Below are 12,507 nucleotides of genomic sequence, written 5' to 3' on the forward strand. Positions count from 1 at the left end.
AACTACAGTCAACAGTCTAATTCCTACGGCAGTCAGATGCGTCATTTGCTTGGGGAATAAGACTGTTGCATTCTCTACGAGGTGAATGCCATCGACAAAGATGGTGGCATCTTCTCCCAACGGTGATTTCACGCGTCTCCTAAGAAGTAAACCCTTTCCGGTGCGACAGCACAATATCCGGCTTTTGCGTTCCACCGTAGCTCCGCCCTGTCCGGCCTTGCGCTGTTGCAGGCATGTCTACGCGGTCCAAGGTGGTGCTGGGCATCTCTGTCCTCGTGTCCGTTGCCACCGTCGTTGGGGTACACGTGAATCAGAGGCTGGACAGAGAGGTTGGTGCAACCAGTGCGACACCGACTACGCATTCCCCGCTCGGCGGCTAAAGAGAGATGATTTTTGACTCCTGCCGCTTCACGTACTAGTCGCTTTCTGAAGGTCGTGCGAGCGTCTATGTGCGTGTAAATTATATACGCGCAGGGGGTTTGGCGTAGCGGAAAGTGTCATTGTTGTATTGTGACAAAGCTGATCTAAAACAAAACAAAAGTTGATATATGGCTCCCACTTGCGCTTCTCATAAAAATTGCTTTGCTGCAGCGCAGCATTGTTCAAAAACACCGAGTGCTGACATTAAGTTAAAATGCAACGTTATCTTTAAAATATCTTGAAATATATATATATATATATTATTTTATTTTTTTTAAAACTACTATTCTTTAGGTCCTATGGAGAAAATGCCCCATGAAAGAGAATGTTTACAGCCAGTGAGGTAGTTATTTTGCCTCTGTTGCAGCCTAACGGAAGTTAAATGGAGTGGCGCATATTAATCTATAATCTACCTCGCTTTCTATCTGTAAAATGAGATTGCGCTGCTGCTGCTGCGCTTACAACGGAAATACAAATCCAAAGGCAACTAAAAACATTACAGGTCCCGTAACAGCTACTCTGCTGAACGTTCCCCAATTGTAAAAAAGTGCATCCCTAGTGCTATCTAAATCCTAGAAATGTGTAAATCATGTAACACATCGCCTCATTCCTATTTTTTACATTCGTTATATATTATATATATATATATATATATATATATATATATATATATATATTGATGGAAGAGTAACCATTTGCATTAACTATATGCACCAACATTTTGGACGCCTCCTTTGTCTAGTAATGAAAAGGACGGACAGAAGAGCCTTTTTTTATTTATTTATTTAAAAGTCTTCATATGCACTTTAACTTTAACAGCCGATAAGTAGCAGTAAATACCGTATTTAACCAAATATAGGTGGCACTCCCCCCCACACACACACACTTTAAGTCTTTAAAGTGGGGGTGCGGCCTATATTCGGGGTTTAGCGCAGGAATGCGCAATTCAAGTCGCCCGACGCCTGGGACATGCAGTTCCGGGCGCCAGGCAGACAGCAGGGTTAGGATGCAGCAGATCCCCCACAGCGGTGCAGGGGACCCGTATCCTACTCTCTGATACGCTGAGACAGCCTCCCTGCCAGCACTTTCCACGGGAGACTGTCTAAGCATATCGCGCAGACGTTCACCGCCTGCGGCGATGTGCGCGTAAACAACCTCCGCTGCTGGCACGGCTGCTCGATGTGCTTTAACAATATCCCTTGCCGGGACTCCCGGCAAGGTAGATTGTTAAAGCACATCGTGCAGAAGTGCCGACAGCGGAGGTTGTTTACGCGCACATCGCCGCAGGCGGTGAACGTCTGCGCGTATACAACTTCCGGTGCCGGCACTTACGCTGAGTGGCAGCATATCTATTACAAAACCTTTTCTTTAAAAAAGACCTTAACTTTTAGGGTGCGGCTTATATTCGAACCAATACGCTGACCTCAAGCAAACACAAGAGGTCCCCCCCCCCCCCCGAACTCTCCCGCAAGCCAGTGTTAGAGCTGGCGATCGGGGAGTACGGCATGTATGTGCACCGGCAAACCGGAGACGAATATAAAAACAGCACTAATAAACCTTGTTTAGGTTAAACTGAAATTAGTGTTACGAGAATTAAAAAACTATTTAAAGTGATCTGTGATTTACTGTCTGTCCCTTTTGATTTGCAGAGACTGCGTGAAGGTGTATATCGGGACATAGAGAGGCAGAATCGCAAGCAAGAAAACCTCCGCCTTTTGCAGGACCAGATTGAGTTGACTAAATTGCTTGAGGCCGAACGTGAGAAAAATCTTTTGAATGAAGGATCTAACAAGTCCTAAGCTGGCCCCTACAAAGTTTGCAAAGCAGGCTTCTGAGGTTTAAGGTTATTTTACATTGGTGAGAAAATTGGGATTATTATACAAAAACTGAGTGCCATTGTTTCCTGTGCTATGGCGGAAGGGTGTGTTTTCCACCTTTCTTGTAGAGGAAAGTGCTGATTATCTAGGCGATAAACCACTAGGCACATTACTTTTTGACTATTGTGTGTAGAAGATGGACATCTCTACACATATGGCACATATTGAAGATGAAACCACAAGGACTTCTACTTCCGAAGGCTTGGAAGAAGGGGAGGTTGAAGGAGAAACACTTCTTCTAGTGGAATCTGAAGACCAGGCATCTATCGATCTATCTCATGATCAAAGTGGAGATTCCTTGAATAGTGACGTTGGCGATGACGTGGATCCACCATGGATGGAAGAAATGCCATTCTATTGTGAAAAGTGTCAAAAATGGATTCCAGCAAGTAAGCATGTTTTTAATAGTTTGACATTGAAGTTGTATGTATGCTTTTGTGTGTAGAATAAAATGTCTAACTGTTTATAGTACCATTTGTGCTCAGAATCAGAATTTTTGTGTTAGAGGTTACAGGTGTTTGTTCTTCAGCATGTTTCATGAAAGATTTCAACTTCTTTTTTAGCCCAGCTACAAGGTGATCCACCCAGCTACTTAAAAGGTGACAACTTCTTCAAATTCATATGCTCTGCTTGTTCTGATGATGACAAAGAACAGTTTGAGCGCTTAAGACTAACTTGGCAGCAGGTAAGTAGTAAAATACAGATGTTTGTACATGTTGTTTGTGTGCTATGGGCATGATGAGTATGAAATAGACTTCGTAGGGGATCAGTTATGTTGAAGCGTTGATGTGGAAAAACATTGTGTTTTTTGTGATCTGTAGGCTAGTGGGACAGCTACTTCTAAACACCCACTTATGTCGAGGCCAACATAGTCTTTGTTTTGTGATATTTCGTTTTTGGGCATCAGAAAATAATTCTTAGAGAACATGTTCAGCAAAGAATGTATGAGTTTCTGTCTTAGGCAAAGAGGTTTGAAATTGGTATGTTAATTACACAGGTGGTCATGTTGGCTATGTACAATCTATCACTGGAAGGAACAGGTCGACAGGGCTACTTCAGATGGAAGGAAGATATTTGCTCTTTTATTGAAAAACACTGGACTTTTCTTTTGGGAAATAGGTAAGTTAACTGAAAGGAAACTTAAGAACACACATCTTTAAATAAAAGCTGGTTATTATGTAGCCATGCCTGAAATATTCAGTTAAGATGGCTTTTTTTGGATACATTTGTGCTAATGGTCAATATGCACTAAGCTTGTTTTAAGGTAATATGAACAAGATCTATTGGAACCTGTTATTGATATTCTCTTCTCCTTGCCCCAGGAAGAAGACCTCGACCTGGTGGAGCACTGTGGCTGGATGTCTCTCTGTGGGAAGTCCACTGTTCTTCAGGTCTGGAGCTCAAGAATTTGGAGAGCCAGGATGGTGGAAACTTGTCCACAACAAACCCCCCACCATGAAACCTGAAGGAGAAAAGTACTCCACTCCCTCACAGAAGACAAAAGGTTAGCTCATTTTACAACTTAAAGTGCGCTCTTACCCATGTCTTCCACTCCCTTTAGAACATTTTAATGGAAGCTGCTTCTTTAACAGTAAATGATAGCCTAATAATCTGAGTGAATGGGTGGGGGGGGCTCTTCTGTCATTTAAATAATTTGGATGTTCTCTGTGAAGATGCCTATCTTGATGTGGTACCTTCCTGTTTAGTAATTATTGCCATGGACCAGAAATAATGTGCTTTGGAACTTACAATAGACTTCTGACCACGAGTCTTAACTATAATTCACCGCCAGTGCCTTGTAATAATATTGTCTCTGATATGTCAATTAACTCTTGTAGCCACACCTCCTGATATTGTCTTGGTATTTCATCTGAGTTCATAACATTAGTAAATTACTTGAGGGCAGTATTTTCCGATCTGTTATTCTGTGCCTCAGAGTTACATAGTGTGTACACATCACCCTAATCTTCTTTGCATGGTTTTATCTAAACCTAAGGGATAAAGTGTAAAACAGTATGATCTCATAAAAAAAGTATACTATTGTCTCGCATCCCACCATGTGTAGTAACCCATGGTAGTTTAACATGGTCATCAGGGTATCTTTAAACATTCCATGGAGTACACATCCCTTCACAGGGCTTTCCTGAATAAATAGTATAAATTGCTGTAGTTTGTAAAGATGCACCAGTTTAGGTATTCCTGTACATCTGTGTGCAATGTGAATAAAACAGTTATTTAAAATATTCATATTTTCATCCTCACGCACTGGTATTGTGCTGGACTCCCATGCCACATTTTAGTATGCCTTGAGTATTTTCTGTCCCATTCAATGGCTTCTTGTCTGGCTTTTTTATAAATGGAATAAGTGTTTGCCAGCCTCCGACTATAATATAAAATTGCTATACTTCATAACCTTTAATATTTTTTTTCTTTGTCTGTACTTTGTTCATATCATTTCCCTGTGGAAATCCACAGTGGAAGTCTCTGTGGCATGCTGTAGATGCCAAATAATCTAATTTACAGTAAAATCTGGTGTAACTTTGTCCCAAATCTTATGTATGCTTAATTAAGTTAAGTAAAACTTTATCTAGAAAATCAAAATGTATAGTACATTTTTTGAAGCACAGGCTAAAGTTGCGATACTGTTTTTGTTTTTTTTTTTGACTCGCTAAATGTGATTCAAGATTATATTCAGGAACCAGTGAAATATAAATTCCCCCACTTTTGTGAATATACTTCAACGTGCGTTTCAATAGAAACAGACAAACATAATAGCTATAATTGATTGTTTGCTAATTTTCTGTCTGGCAACATTACATACTTAAACTGTCGAGGATATACGATTAGGAGCTGCACAAATCTGGATTGTTCAGCGCTAAACCGTTTTTAGGTGCCATTTTAGTTTGAAGAAGAATTGCATTTGTCAGCTGTGTATTTCATAGGAGATCTGTGAACGGCCAGTACATTATACACACTATTTTCATATGCCCAAGCTGTTATAAGTGGAATAATCACGCAAGCCATAGGGGCTTGTGGTATGATGAGTCAGTCACATAGCTGTATTCTGTCTCCAGTTTCTGTAAAAACCACATTGGATCCAATAATCACTGTAGAAGGCCTCCGGAAGAGAGCAAGTCGAAACCCTGTGGAATCTGCTATTGAGCTGAAGGAGAAGAGGTCACGCACTCAAGAAGCCAAGGAAATAAGAAGAGCCCAGAAAGAAGCTGCAGGCTTTGCAGATCGCAGCACGTGTTCCACACCTGTGAAGTTTTCTAGCGGTAGAAGCCGTCGGCCTGACATTGTACTTGAAAAAGGAGAGGTGGTAGACTTCTCGTCTATGAGTTCCTCAGACCGAACTCCTATGACAAGCCCATCTCCCTCTCCATCTCTGGACTTCTCTGCCCCTGGTACTCCAGCATCCCACTCGGCCACTCCAAGTCTGCTTTCTGAGGCTGATCTTATACCCGATGTCATGCCACCCGAAGCTTTGTTTCATGGTGAGTAGTGTTCCCGTTAGCTGTGCTCTCTAACTCTGAAACACTTTAAAGGACTTTATAAAAAGAAAAGTAAAAACATTCTAGGGATAACACTTGGTTCTTTTTCTATCTTATAGCCATGTCACTGACTTGATAGGTGCAAGACCACCAGATCTGGATCACTTTCTCCATATCTGTGTAAAGTATGTTGTAACGTGAATAGCTAGTTAGTGAGCATACTTAAATCTCCATCACACATTCTCATTCTCCAAGTCACTATCAAAAGCTGTGGCTACAACAAAGTGTTGGCATTATACTCCAGGGCACTTTGTATGAATCCTTCATGTTCTTTGAAGGCTTAAAAAATGTTCTCTTTTTAGTTCTCAGATATTTTGTTTATGTTGTGGGCATTGCTAAGTGAAATGAACTATTTCCTCTTAAAGTGTCTTATCAGGTGTGGTTAGTATACCTGCATTGTTGTAATTTGCAGTATTCCTTTTCCACAGATGATGATGAGATGGATGCAGATGGTGTAATCGATCCAGGGATTGAATATATACCTCCTCCCAATGCTCCAGTTGGAGGAGGCCCCATGAGTCGAAAAAAAGTCAAAACCTCTATGCAGATAAAACAAGAAATAGAAAGTGAAGAGGAAAGAGCCGAGAGGGTGGAGAGTGAATCGCTTGATGACTCCGCAACTGAAAGAGGACATTTGAAGAAGAGGCCCGCGCCGATCGAAAAGGAGAAAAGCAAAGGACCTCAGTACAAATCTATTAGTCTTTATGAAGAAAAGTTACTTTTGAAACGCATTGAAGCTTGCCCCAATGCAGTTGCTGTTACCCCAGAGGCTAGGAGGCTTAGAAGAAAACTATTAGTCCGTAAGGCCAAGCGTGAGAGAGGGATGCCAATTTTTGATTTGGATCAAGCAGTGAGTGCTGCTCTGCTCCTCGTAGGCGGAGTTTATGGAGCTAGAGAAGGCTCAATTAACAGGCCCTTGTCCTCTGACCAAGAGTTTCAAACAACAAGCCAAGACTTAAGAATACTGGACAGATTCCAAGTAAGTGATCTCTAAAATAATTGCGGAAACATGCTTCCACTTGCCGTGGTAAATAACCTTGTACTCCCTGCAATACATGAAAACTCAGAGTAAAGAAGATGTTATATTGCCCATATTTTGTGCATATAGTATATTTCCCAACATGCATCTTGTCTTATTTGGCTTTTTTATATATATTTTTAAATTATGTTACTGATGCAGAAAAAGATGTGGATGCACTGCACCTGGCAGTAGATCTATTTGGACTTTGCTAAGGCATTTGGTACGGTTCCATACAAAAGGTTCCTGTACAAACTGACAGAAATAGGCTTAGGGGCAAATGTATGTATTTGGATTGGAAATTGGCTAAAAGATAGAATGCAAAGAGTGCTTGTAGATGGAGAATTCTCAAACTGGACCAAAGTATTAAGTGTATTAAGAGTGCATCTGTCCTGGATCCTCTTCTTTTGATTTGTTTATTATCTCCCATGTTGCATTGAGAGCCATGTCTCAGTGTTTTATGATAGGGTAATACAGACTAACCTTAATGTTCCTCCCCTCAGGATGATTTAGTCACAGTGGGGAACTGGGCAAGCAAGTGACAAATTAAGTTCAATACAGATAAATGTAAGGTTATGCATTGTGGAGGAAAGTAATAACAATGCAGCGTATACTTTAAATGTTATCTCCCTGGGAAAAACTACTAAGGAGAAGGATTTAGGAATAATTGTAGACAGATTTAGCAACAGTGCACAATGCCAGTCAGCAGCTGCAGAGGCCAATCCAATATTGTCATATATAAAACAGGGTATGGGTTTATGGGGGGGGATGTCATCTTGCCTCTTGTTTAGTCAATAAAGACCTCACCTTGAATATGCGGTGCAATTCTGGGGACCGATCCTTAAAAAGGAAATTATAGAACTAGAAAAAGGTGCAAAGGACGGCCACAAAATTAATAAGGGAATGGGAACGTCTTAGTTATGAAAAAAAGTTGCATCTTTTTATATATATATATATATATATATATATATATATATATATATATATGCTAGAAAAGTGGCCTATTAGAGGGGATATAATAATATTGTATAAATATGTGCAGGGCCAATATAAAGAGCTCCCCGGTGACCTGTTCATTAACAGACATATACAAAGAACAAGGTCATCCTTAGAGACTGGAAGAGTGAAGATTTCATACACAACAAAAGAGAGAATTCTTTCCAGTAAGGACAATAAAGGTATGGATTTCACTGCCAAGATAGGTGGTTCTATAAGATACAATGGATACCTTCAAAAAGAATCTGCATATTTTTTTTACAAAACCAGAACATACAAATGATAAAATAAATATTTATATTGAGAGCTTCTTGATCCAAGGAGAAATCTGATTGCCTTTTGGAGTCAAGAAGGATTTTTTTTGCCTTGTTTTGGAAGCAGGAAGGACAGGGTTGAACTTGATGGACTTAGGTCTTTTTTTCCCCAACCTAAAATACTATGTATTTTGATTATAGCTATCCAGATAGACATTTGTTGTACAGCTGCTGTGGTTTGTGCAAAATATTTTTTGTGAGCTCTTCTTGGGCATGGCCATTTTTGCTATTGTACATCTTGTTAATGCTATCTGTGTTGTGTTGCCTTGAAGAATACACAGCCAGCAAGGAAAGGAATCAGACAGTTGACGACAAAGTTTCTGTATCGCCTGGGTGCGTCAGAGGACATGAACACAGACCTGAGTATCGTTAGTCCTTATACCTCCAGAATCCTAAAGCCCTACATCAGGTATGCGTCTATAATTTGGGACTCTAGTGTCTTGTCTGATTCTCATGCATGTTTGTTTGTCCATTACAGTTGTATGAAAGGGGCTTTTTCTTTTCATTTTCTGCCAGGCGAGACTATGAGACAAGACCCGCCAAGGTGCAGTTACTGGCACAGATCCGTGCCTATCCTCATAGAAACGATCCCAGCTGGAACCCAGAGGCAGAATCCCCAATTGACTATTGCTATGTCCGCCCGAGCCACATCCCCACAATCAACTGCATATGCCAAGAATTCTTCTGGCCAGGTAGGAATATGGGGGTAAAGATTCAAAGACATCTTATTGTCATCAGGAATGGACATGTGCTTCTCAAGCTTTCTGGTAGTATATCTATGTAATAAATCATACTTATACCATATAGATGTGCTTTTAATAATGATTTATGACATGAGTGCACTACATGAGACCACTGGCATTGTGAAGAAATTACATTTGTTTTATCTCCAACAGCTCCTTGGTAAAGCCACCGTAAATGCCCTGTTCACCCTAACAAATTATTATGAACTTTGGTTCCCCAGGTATTGATCTATCCGAGTGCCTGCAGTATCCAGATTTCAGTGTTGTGGTTCTCTACAAAAAAGTCATAATTGCTTTTGGCTTCATGGTTCCTGATGTAAAGTACAACGAAGCCTACATCTCGTTCCTGTTTGTTCACCCAGAGTGGAGAAGATCTGGCATTGCAACATTTATGATTTACCATCTGATTCAGGTAACTTTTTTTATACTGATGTAAGATTGCCGTTAGACTTTTATATAAGAGAGAGAACCATATAGACCAAGTGCCATGTACCACCTAACAGTTTGAGGCATCAGAAGTGATTGCATCTGCCAATAAGGTTAAAGGGACACGAGGCCCATCACTTGAATGCATACGGTAGCCAGGTGGTCTCTAATTTCTACCTTTTAGAGTAATATCAAGTTAGGATTTGGTTGAAATAAAATCACATGGAAAAATACTTTGAGCCAGTATTAAGCCAGTTTGTACAAGGCATTGTTTATTCATTTTTTTTTTGCACCATAAAATTAACAGGTACCTATTTCTTAATGCAGTGAAACGAAACATCAGCCCATAATTCTTCGTTTTTGCTGACCTGGTTTGTTGGGATGACTATCCTATTCCCTTTCATTCATGTTGAAAGCAAGGGTATGCTTGTCTTCTCCACACCTTATATTGTCAAACATGGACTAGGATGTTTTTTCCTCCTCGAATTGAGTTTTCAGTTTCTGTTCTATTTTTGTTAAAATGAGTTTCCCCATCTGCTCCTTACTGCTTCAGGGCATTCTCTAAACCCGCTGTACAAAATGTACTTATTCTGTATTTTTCTTTCCTTTATTGCAGACATGCATGGGCAAAGATGTAACTCTGCACGTTTCTGCAAACAACCCCGCAATGCTGCTTTACCAGAAGTTAGGCTTCAAGACCGAGGAGTACGTGTTGGACTTTTATGACAAATATTATCCTTTGGATAGCAAAGAGTGTAAACATGCCTTCTTCCTCAGGCTGCGGAGGTGATCAGGGCAGACCATTGCAACTCCTTATTGCGCATTTGGACACTTCGTCAAAGGAGCTAATTTAGGGATTTGGCCTTGAAAGCCCAATCGCTTGTCCTCATCATTTGTACAAAAAAAGTGTTTTGCCCAATGGGCTTCGACCAACCCTCGAAAAAAATATTTACTTATGACCTTTGTTATAAAAATTCTTCGTTTAGTTTTGGCTGAAAAATAAACCTGAATAATGACCGTGATTTGTTTTTGGATTAGTTTTTCTTTCTTTCAAGAGAAATATGAGGAAGTACAGAAGTTCAATAACGGCATCCAGATGCTGTAGAGATAATAGATAAGTGGTTTATACCAAGCTGTTGTGTCGAGGTAATTGTGCAAAATACCGTATATTGACATTTTTTTGATGTGGAGGAGATTGGCTGAAAGGGAAATCTATTTCTGCTTTATTAGGACGGTAGTAGTTTTGCTAATGCTTTGAGGCTCAGAAACATCCCACAAAATACTCTATGGGTGTATATGTGTTAAAGCAGCCTGAACAATATACGGCCAGGTAGAGATACAATGTGCAGCTGGTTATTACCTTTTATTTATATAGCGCCAACAATCTACGCAGCGCTTAATACAATACATATATTCAAGGGGTATGACAAGACAAGAATTGACAGACTAAGACAAACCGATACATTAGGTGGAGAGGCTCGGCTCGCAAGCTTACAATCTTGAGGGAATGGGGTGACAAACATAAGGCACAGAGAAAGGTGAGAGGTAGTGTGGTGGTCGTATCAATGACAAGGAAGTTCTAGCAGCTAAGACGGTGCGGCTTCTCTGTAGAAGTGAGTTTTGAGATGTTTCTTGAATGTTGGGAGGGAGGGAGAATGCTGAAGGTTCCTAGGGAGTAGATTCCAGAGATATGGGGCGGCTCGAGTGAAATCTTGTAGACGGGAAACGGAAGAGGTGATAAGTAAGGAGGAGAGCCTTAGCCCATGGGAAGGATGTAAGGATCGAGTAGGAACCACCAACTGGTTGATGCTCTTTGTCACTCAATGGGATATCAGGCAGTCTGCTTACACGCAGTGCAGAAAGACCGCTTGCATATCAAATATATAACGGTCAATTTGATTCTTCATGTGAGAGACACTGGGCACCCTGTGTTATCGGGACTAAGCGCAACTACGTCACATTGTACAAGGGATACAAGCAGCACTTGATTCAGCTCTAAAAGAGTATAGAACAGGCAGCTGAACACCAACAAACAGCCTGGATCTGCCCTCTCAACAGGATTTATATGAGTCTCAGGGGTATCCTGGTAGACCTTTCCTCAGTCTCACATTAGCCTGCCTACTAGTTTAATCTGGTAATGGCATGGGCAGGATGCCGCTGGGTTGTAAACTCGGTCTGTAATCACGAATGTGTTGGATGCACGTGCTGAGACCCATTCGAGGAGTAGAGTTACACCAGTTCATACACCTGGCAAAGGTTGCAGTTCAATAACCTCAGTGTCTTTCCCTAAAATTCTGCAGAGATTCATGTATGCCCAGAGCATATATCAGACCTGGGTGGGAAACACAATTATAATTAAGTGATGATCCAAAATGAATTTAAGTTGGTCCATTTCTTTAATTTGTTTTGTAAATTTACAAAAATCAGTCTTGGATTCTGTGTTGCTTGACTGATGTCCCGAGGCAGCAGCACGGAAAACAAGCAGCATTTCAAAGATTTGTTGGAAGATAATGATTGCAAGCAGTTGAAGAAAAACAAGTGTTGCACGCTTTAGATTGTGTAAAACATTAAATATCATGATTTTATGTACTGTATTTGCCCGATTATAAGACAAATGCTCTGAAAAATACCCCTCGTCTTATAATTGGGGTCGTCTTATAATCAGACCTCAAATAGGTCTGACTATGAGACTAAGATCCAGATCCCCCGCAGCAATGCAGGGGACCTGGATCTTCCTCCTGTGTTATGCCCCCCCCCCCCACTTACCGGTGCTTCTGAGTCCCCGGTGCATAGTCCGGGCAGCGTGTAGAGCTCTACGCGAATCGCGTAGAGCTCTACATGCTGCCCGGACTAAGCACCGGAGACTCAGATGCAGGGGACCTGGATCCTCCTGTGTTATCCCCCCCCAAAATTTTACCGGTGCTTCTGAGTCCCCGGTGCTTTGTCTGGGCAGCGCGTAGAGCTCTACGCAATTCACGTAGACAACTTCCGCTCAAGCGCGTAGAGCACTACATGCTGCCCCGGCTACATGACAGGGAAGTCAGAAGCACTGGTAAGTTTGGGGGGGGTGGGGGAGTGTTAAATGGGGGGCATAAGGCATTTCTTGAGGCAGAGTGCTCTGTGAAATGCCTTTTAACCCCCTTAATGCCACTCTGCCTC

At 41.2% G+C, this 12,507-nt stretch overlaps 2 protein-coding genes across 5 annotated transcripts; both read left to right on the forward strand.

Moving 5' to 3' along the window:
• Window positions 1-233: 233 nt before the first annotated feature.
• Window positions 234-2,219, forward strand: PET117 (PET117 cytochrome c oxidase chaperone). Its single transcript, XM_089481676.1, has 2 exons — window positions 234-329; window positions 2,070-2,219. Exons 1-2 carry the CDS (start codon window positions 234-236, stop codon window positions 2,217-2,219), a joined length of 246 nt encoding a protein of 81 aa, XP_089337802.1.
• Window positions 2,220-2,433: 214 nt separating this feature from the next.
• Window positions 2,434-10,138, forward strand: LOC149303322 (cysteine-rich protein 2-binding protein-like). Of its 4 annotated transcripts, none has more exons than XM_089481583.1 (10): window positions 2,434-2,717; window positions 2,886-2,982; window positions 3,295-3,416; window positions 3,620-3,801; window positions 5,372-5,794; window positions 6,280-6,830; window positions 8,452-8,588; window positions 8,696-8,871; window positions 9,144-9,334; window positions 9,965-10,138. In XM_089481583.1, exons 1-10 carry the CDS (start codon window positions 2,434-2,436, stop codon window positions 10,136-10,138), a joined length of 2,337 nt encoding a protein of 778 aa, XP_089337709.1. The 4 variants fall into 4 exon arrangements, with proteins under 4 accessions (XP_089337709.1, XP_089337710.1, XP_089337712.1 ...); XM_089481584.1 differs by having other exon boundaries at window positions 2,434-2,686; window positions 2,861-2,982; XM_089481586.1 differs by having other exon boundaries at window positions 2,434-2,686; window positions 2,861-2,982; window positions 8,762-8,871.
• Window positions 10,139-12,507: the final 2,369 nt, after the last annotated feature.

Source organism: Sceloporus occidentalis, unplaced genomic scaffold, assembly GCF_023333645.1.
Source record: "Sceloporus occidentalis isolate IW3139 unplaced genomic scaffold, rSceOcc1.0.p SCAF_15, whole genome shotgun sequence".
In the NCBI taxonomy this organism is placed as follows: Eukaryota; Metazoa; Chordata; class Lepidosauria; order Squamata; family Phrynosomatidae; genus Sceloporus; species Sceloporus occidentalis.

Excerpts from the sequence above, each read along its gene's own strand:
- PET117 (XM_089481676.1), top strand. The coding sequence starts at position 234 with ATGTCTACGCGGTCCAAGGTGGTGCTGGGCATCTCTGTCCTCGTGTCC. Across the intron at positions 330-2,069 it reads ATCAGAGGCTGGACAGAGAG|AGACTGCGTGAAGGTGTATA; the intron begins GTTGGTGCAACC and ends TTTGATTTGCAG.
- LOC149303322 (XM_089481583.1), top strand. The coding sequence starts at position 2,434 with ATGGACATCTCTACACATATGGCACATATTGAAGATGAAACCACAAGG. Across the intron at positions 5,795-6,279 it reads ACCCGAAGCTTTGTTTCATG|ATGATGATGAGATGGATGCA; the intron begins GTGAGTAGTGTT and ends CCTTTTCCACAG. Across the intron at positions 6,831-8,451 it reads GAATACTGGACAGATTCCAA|AATACACAGCCAGCAAGGAA; the intron begins GTAAGTGATCTC and ends GTTGCCTTGAAG.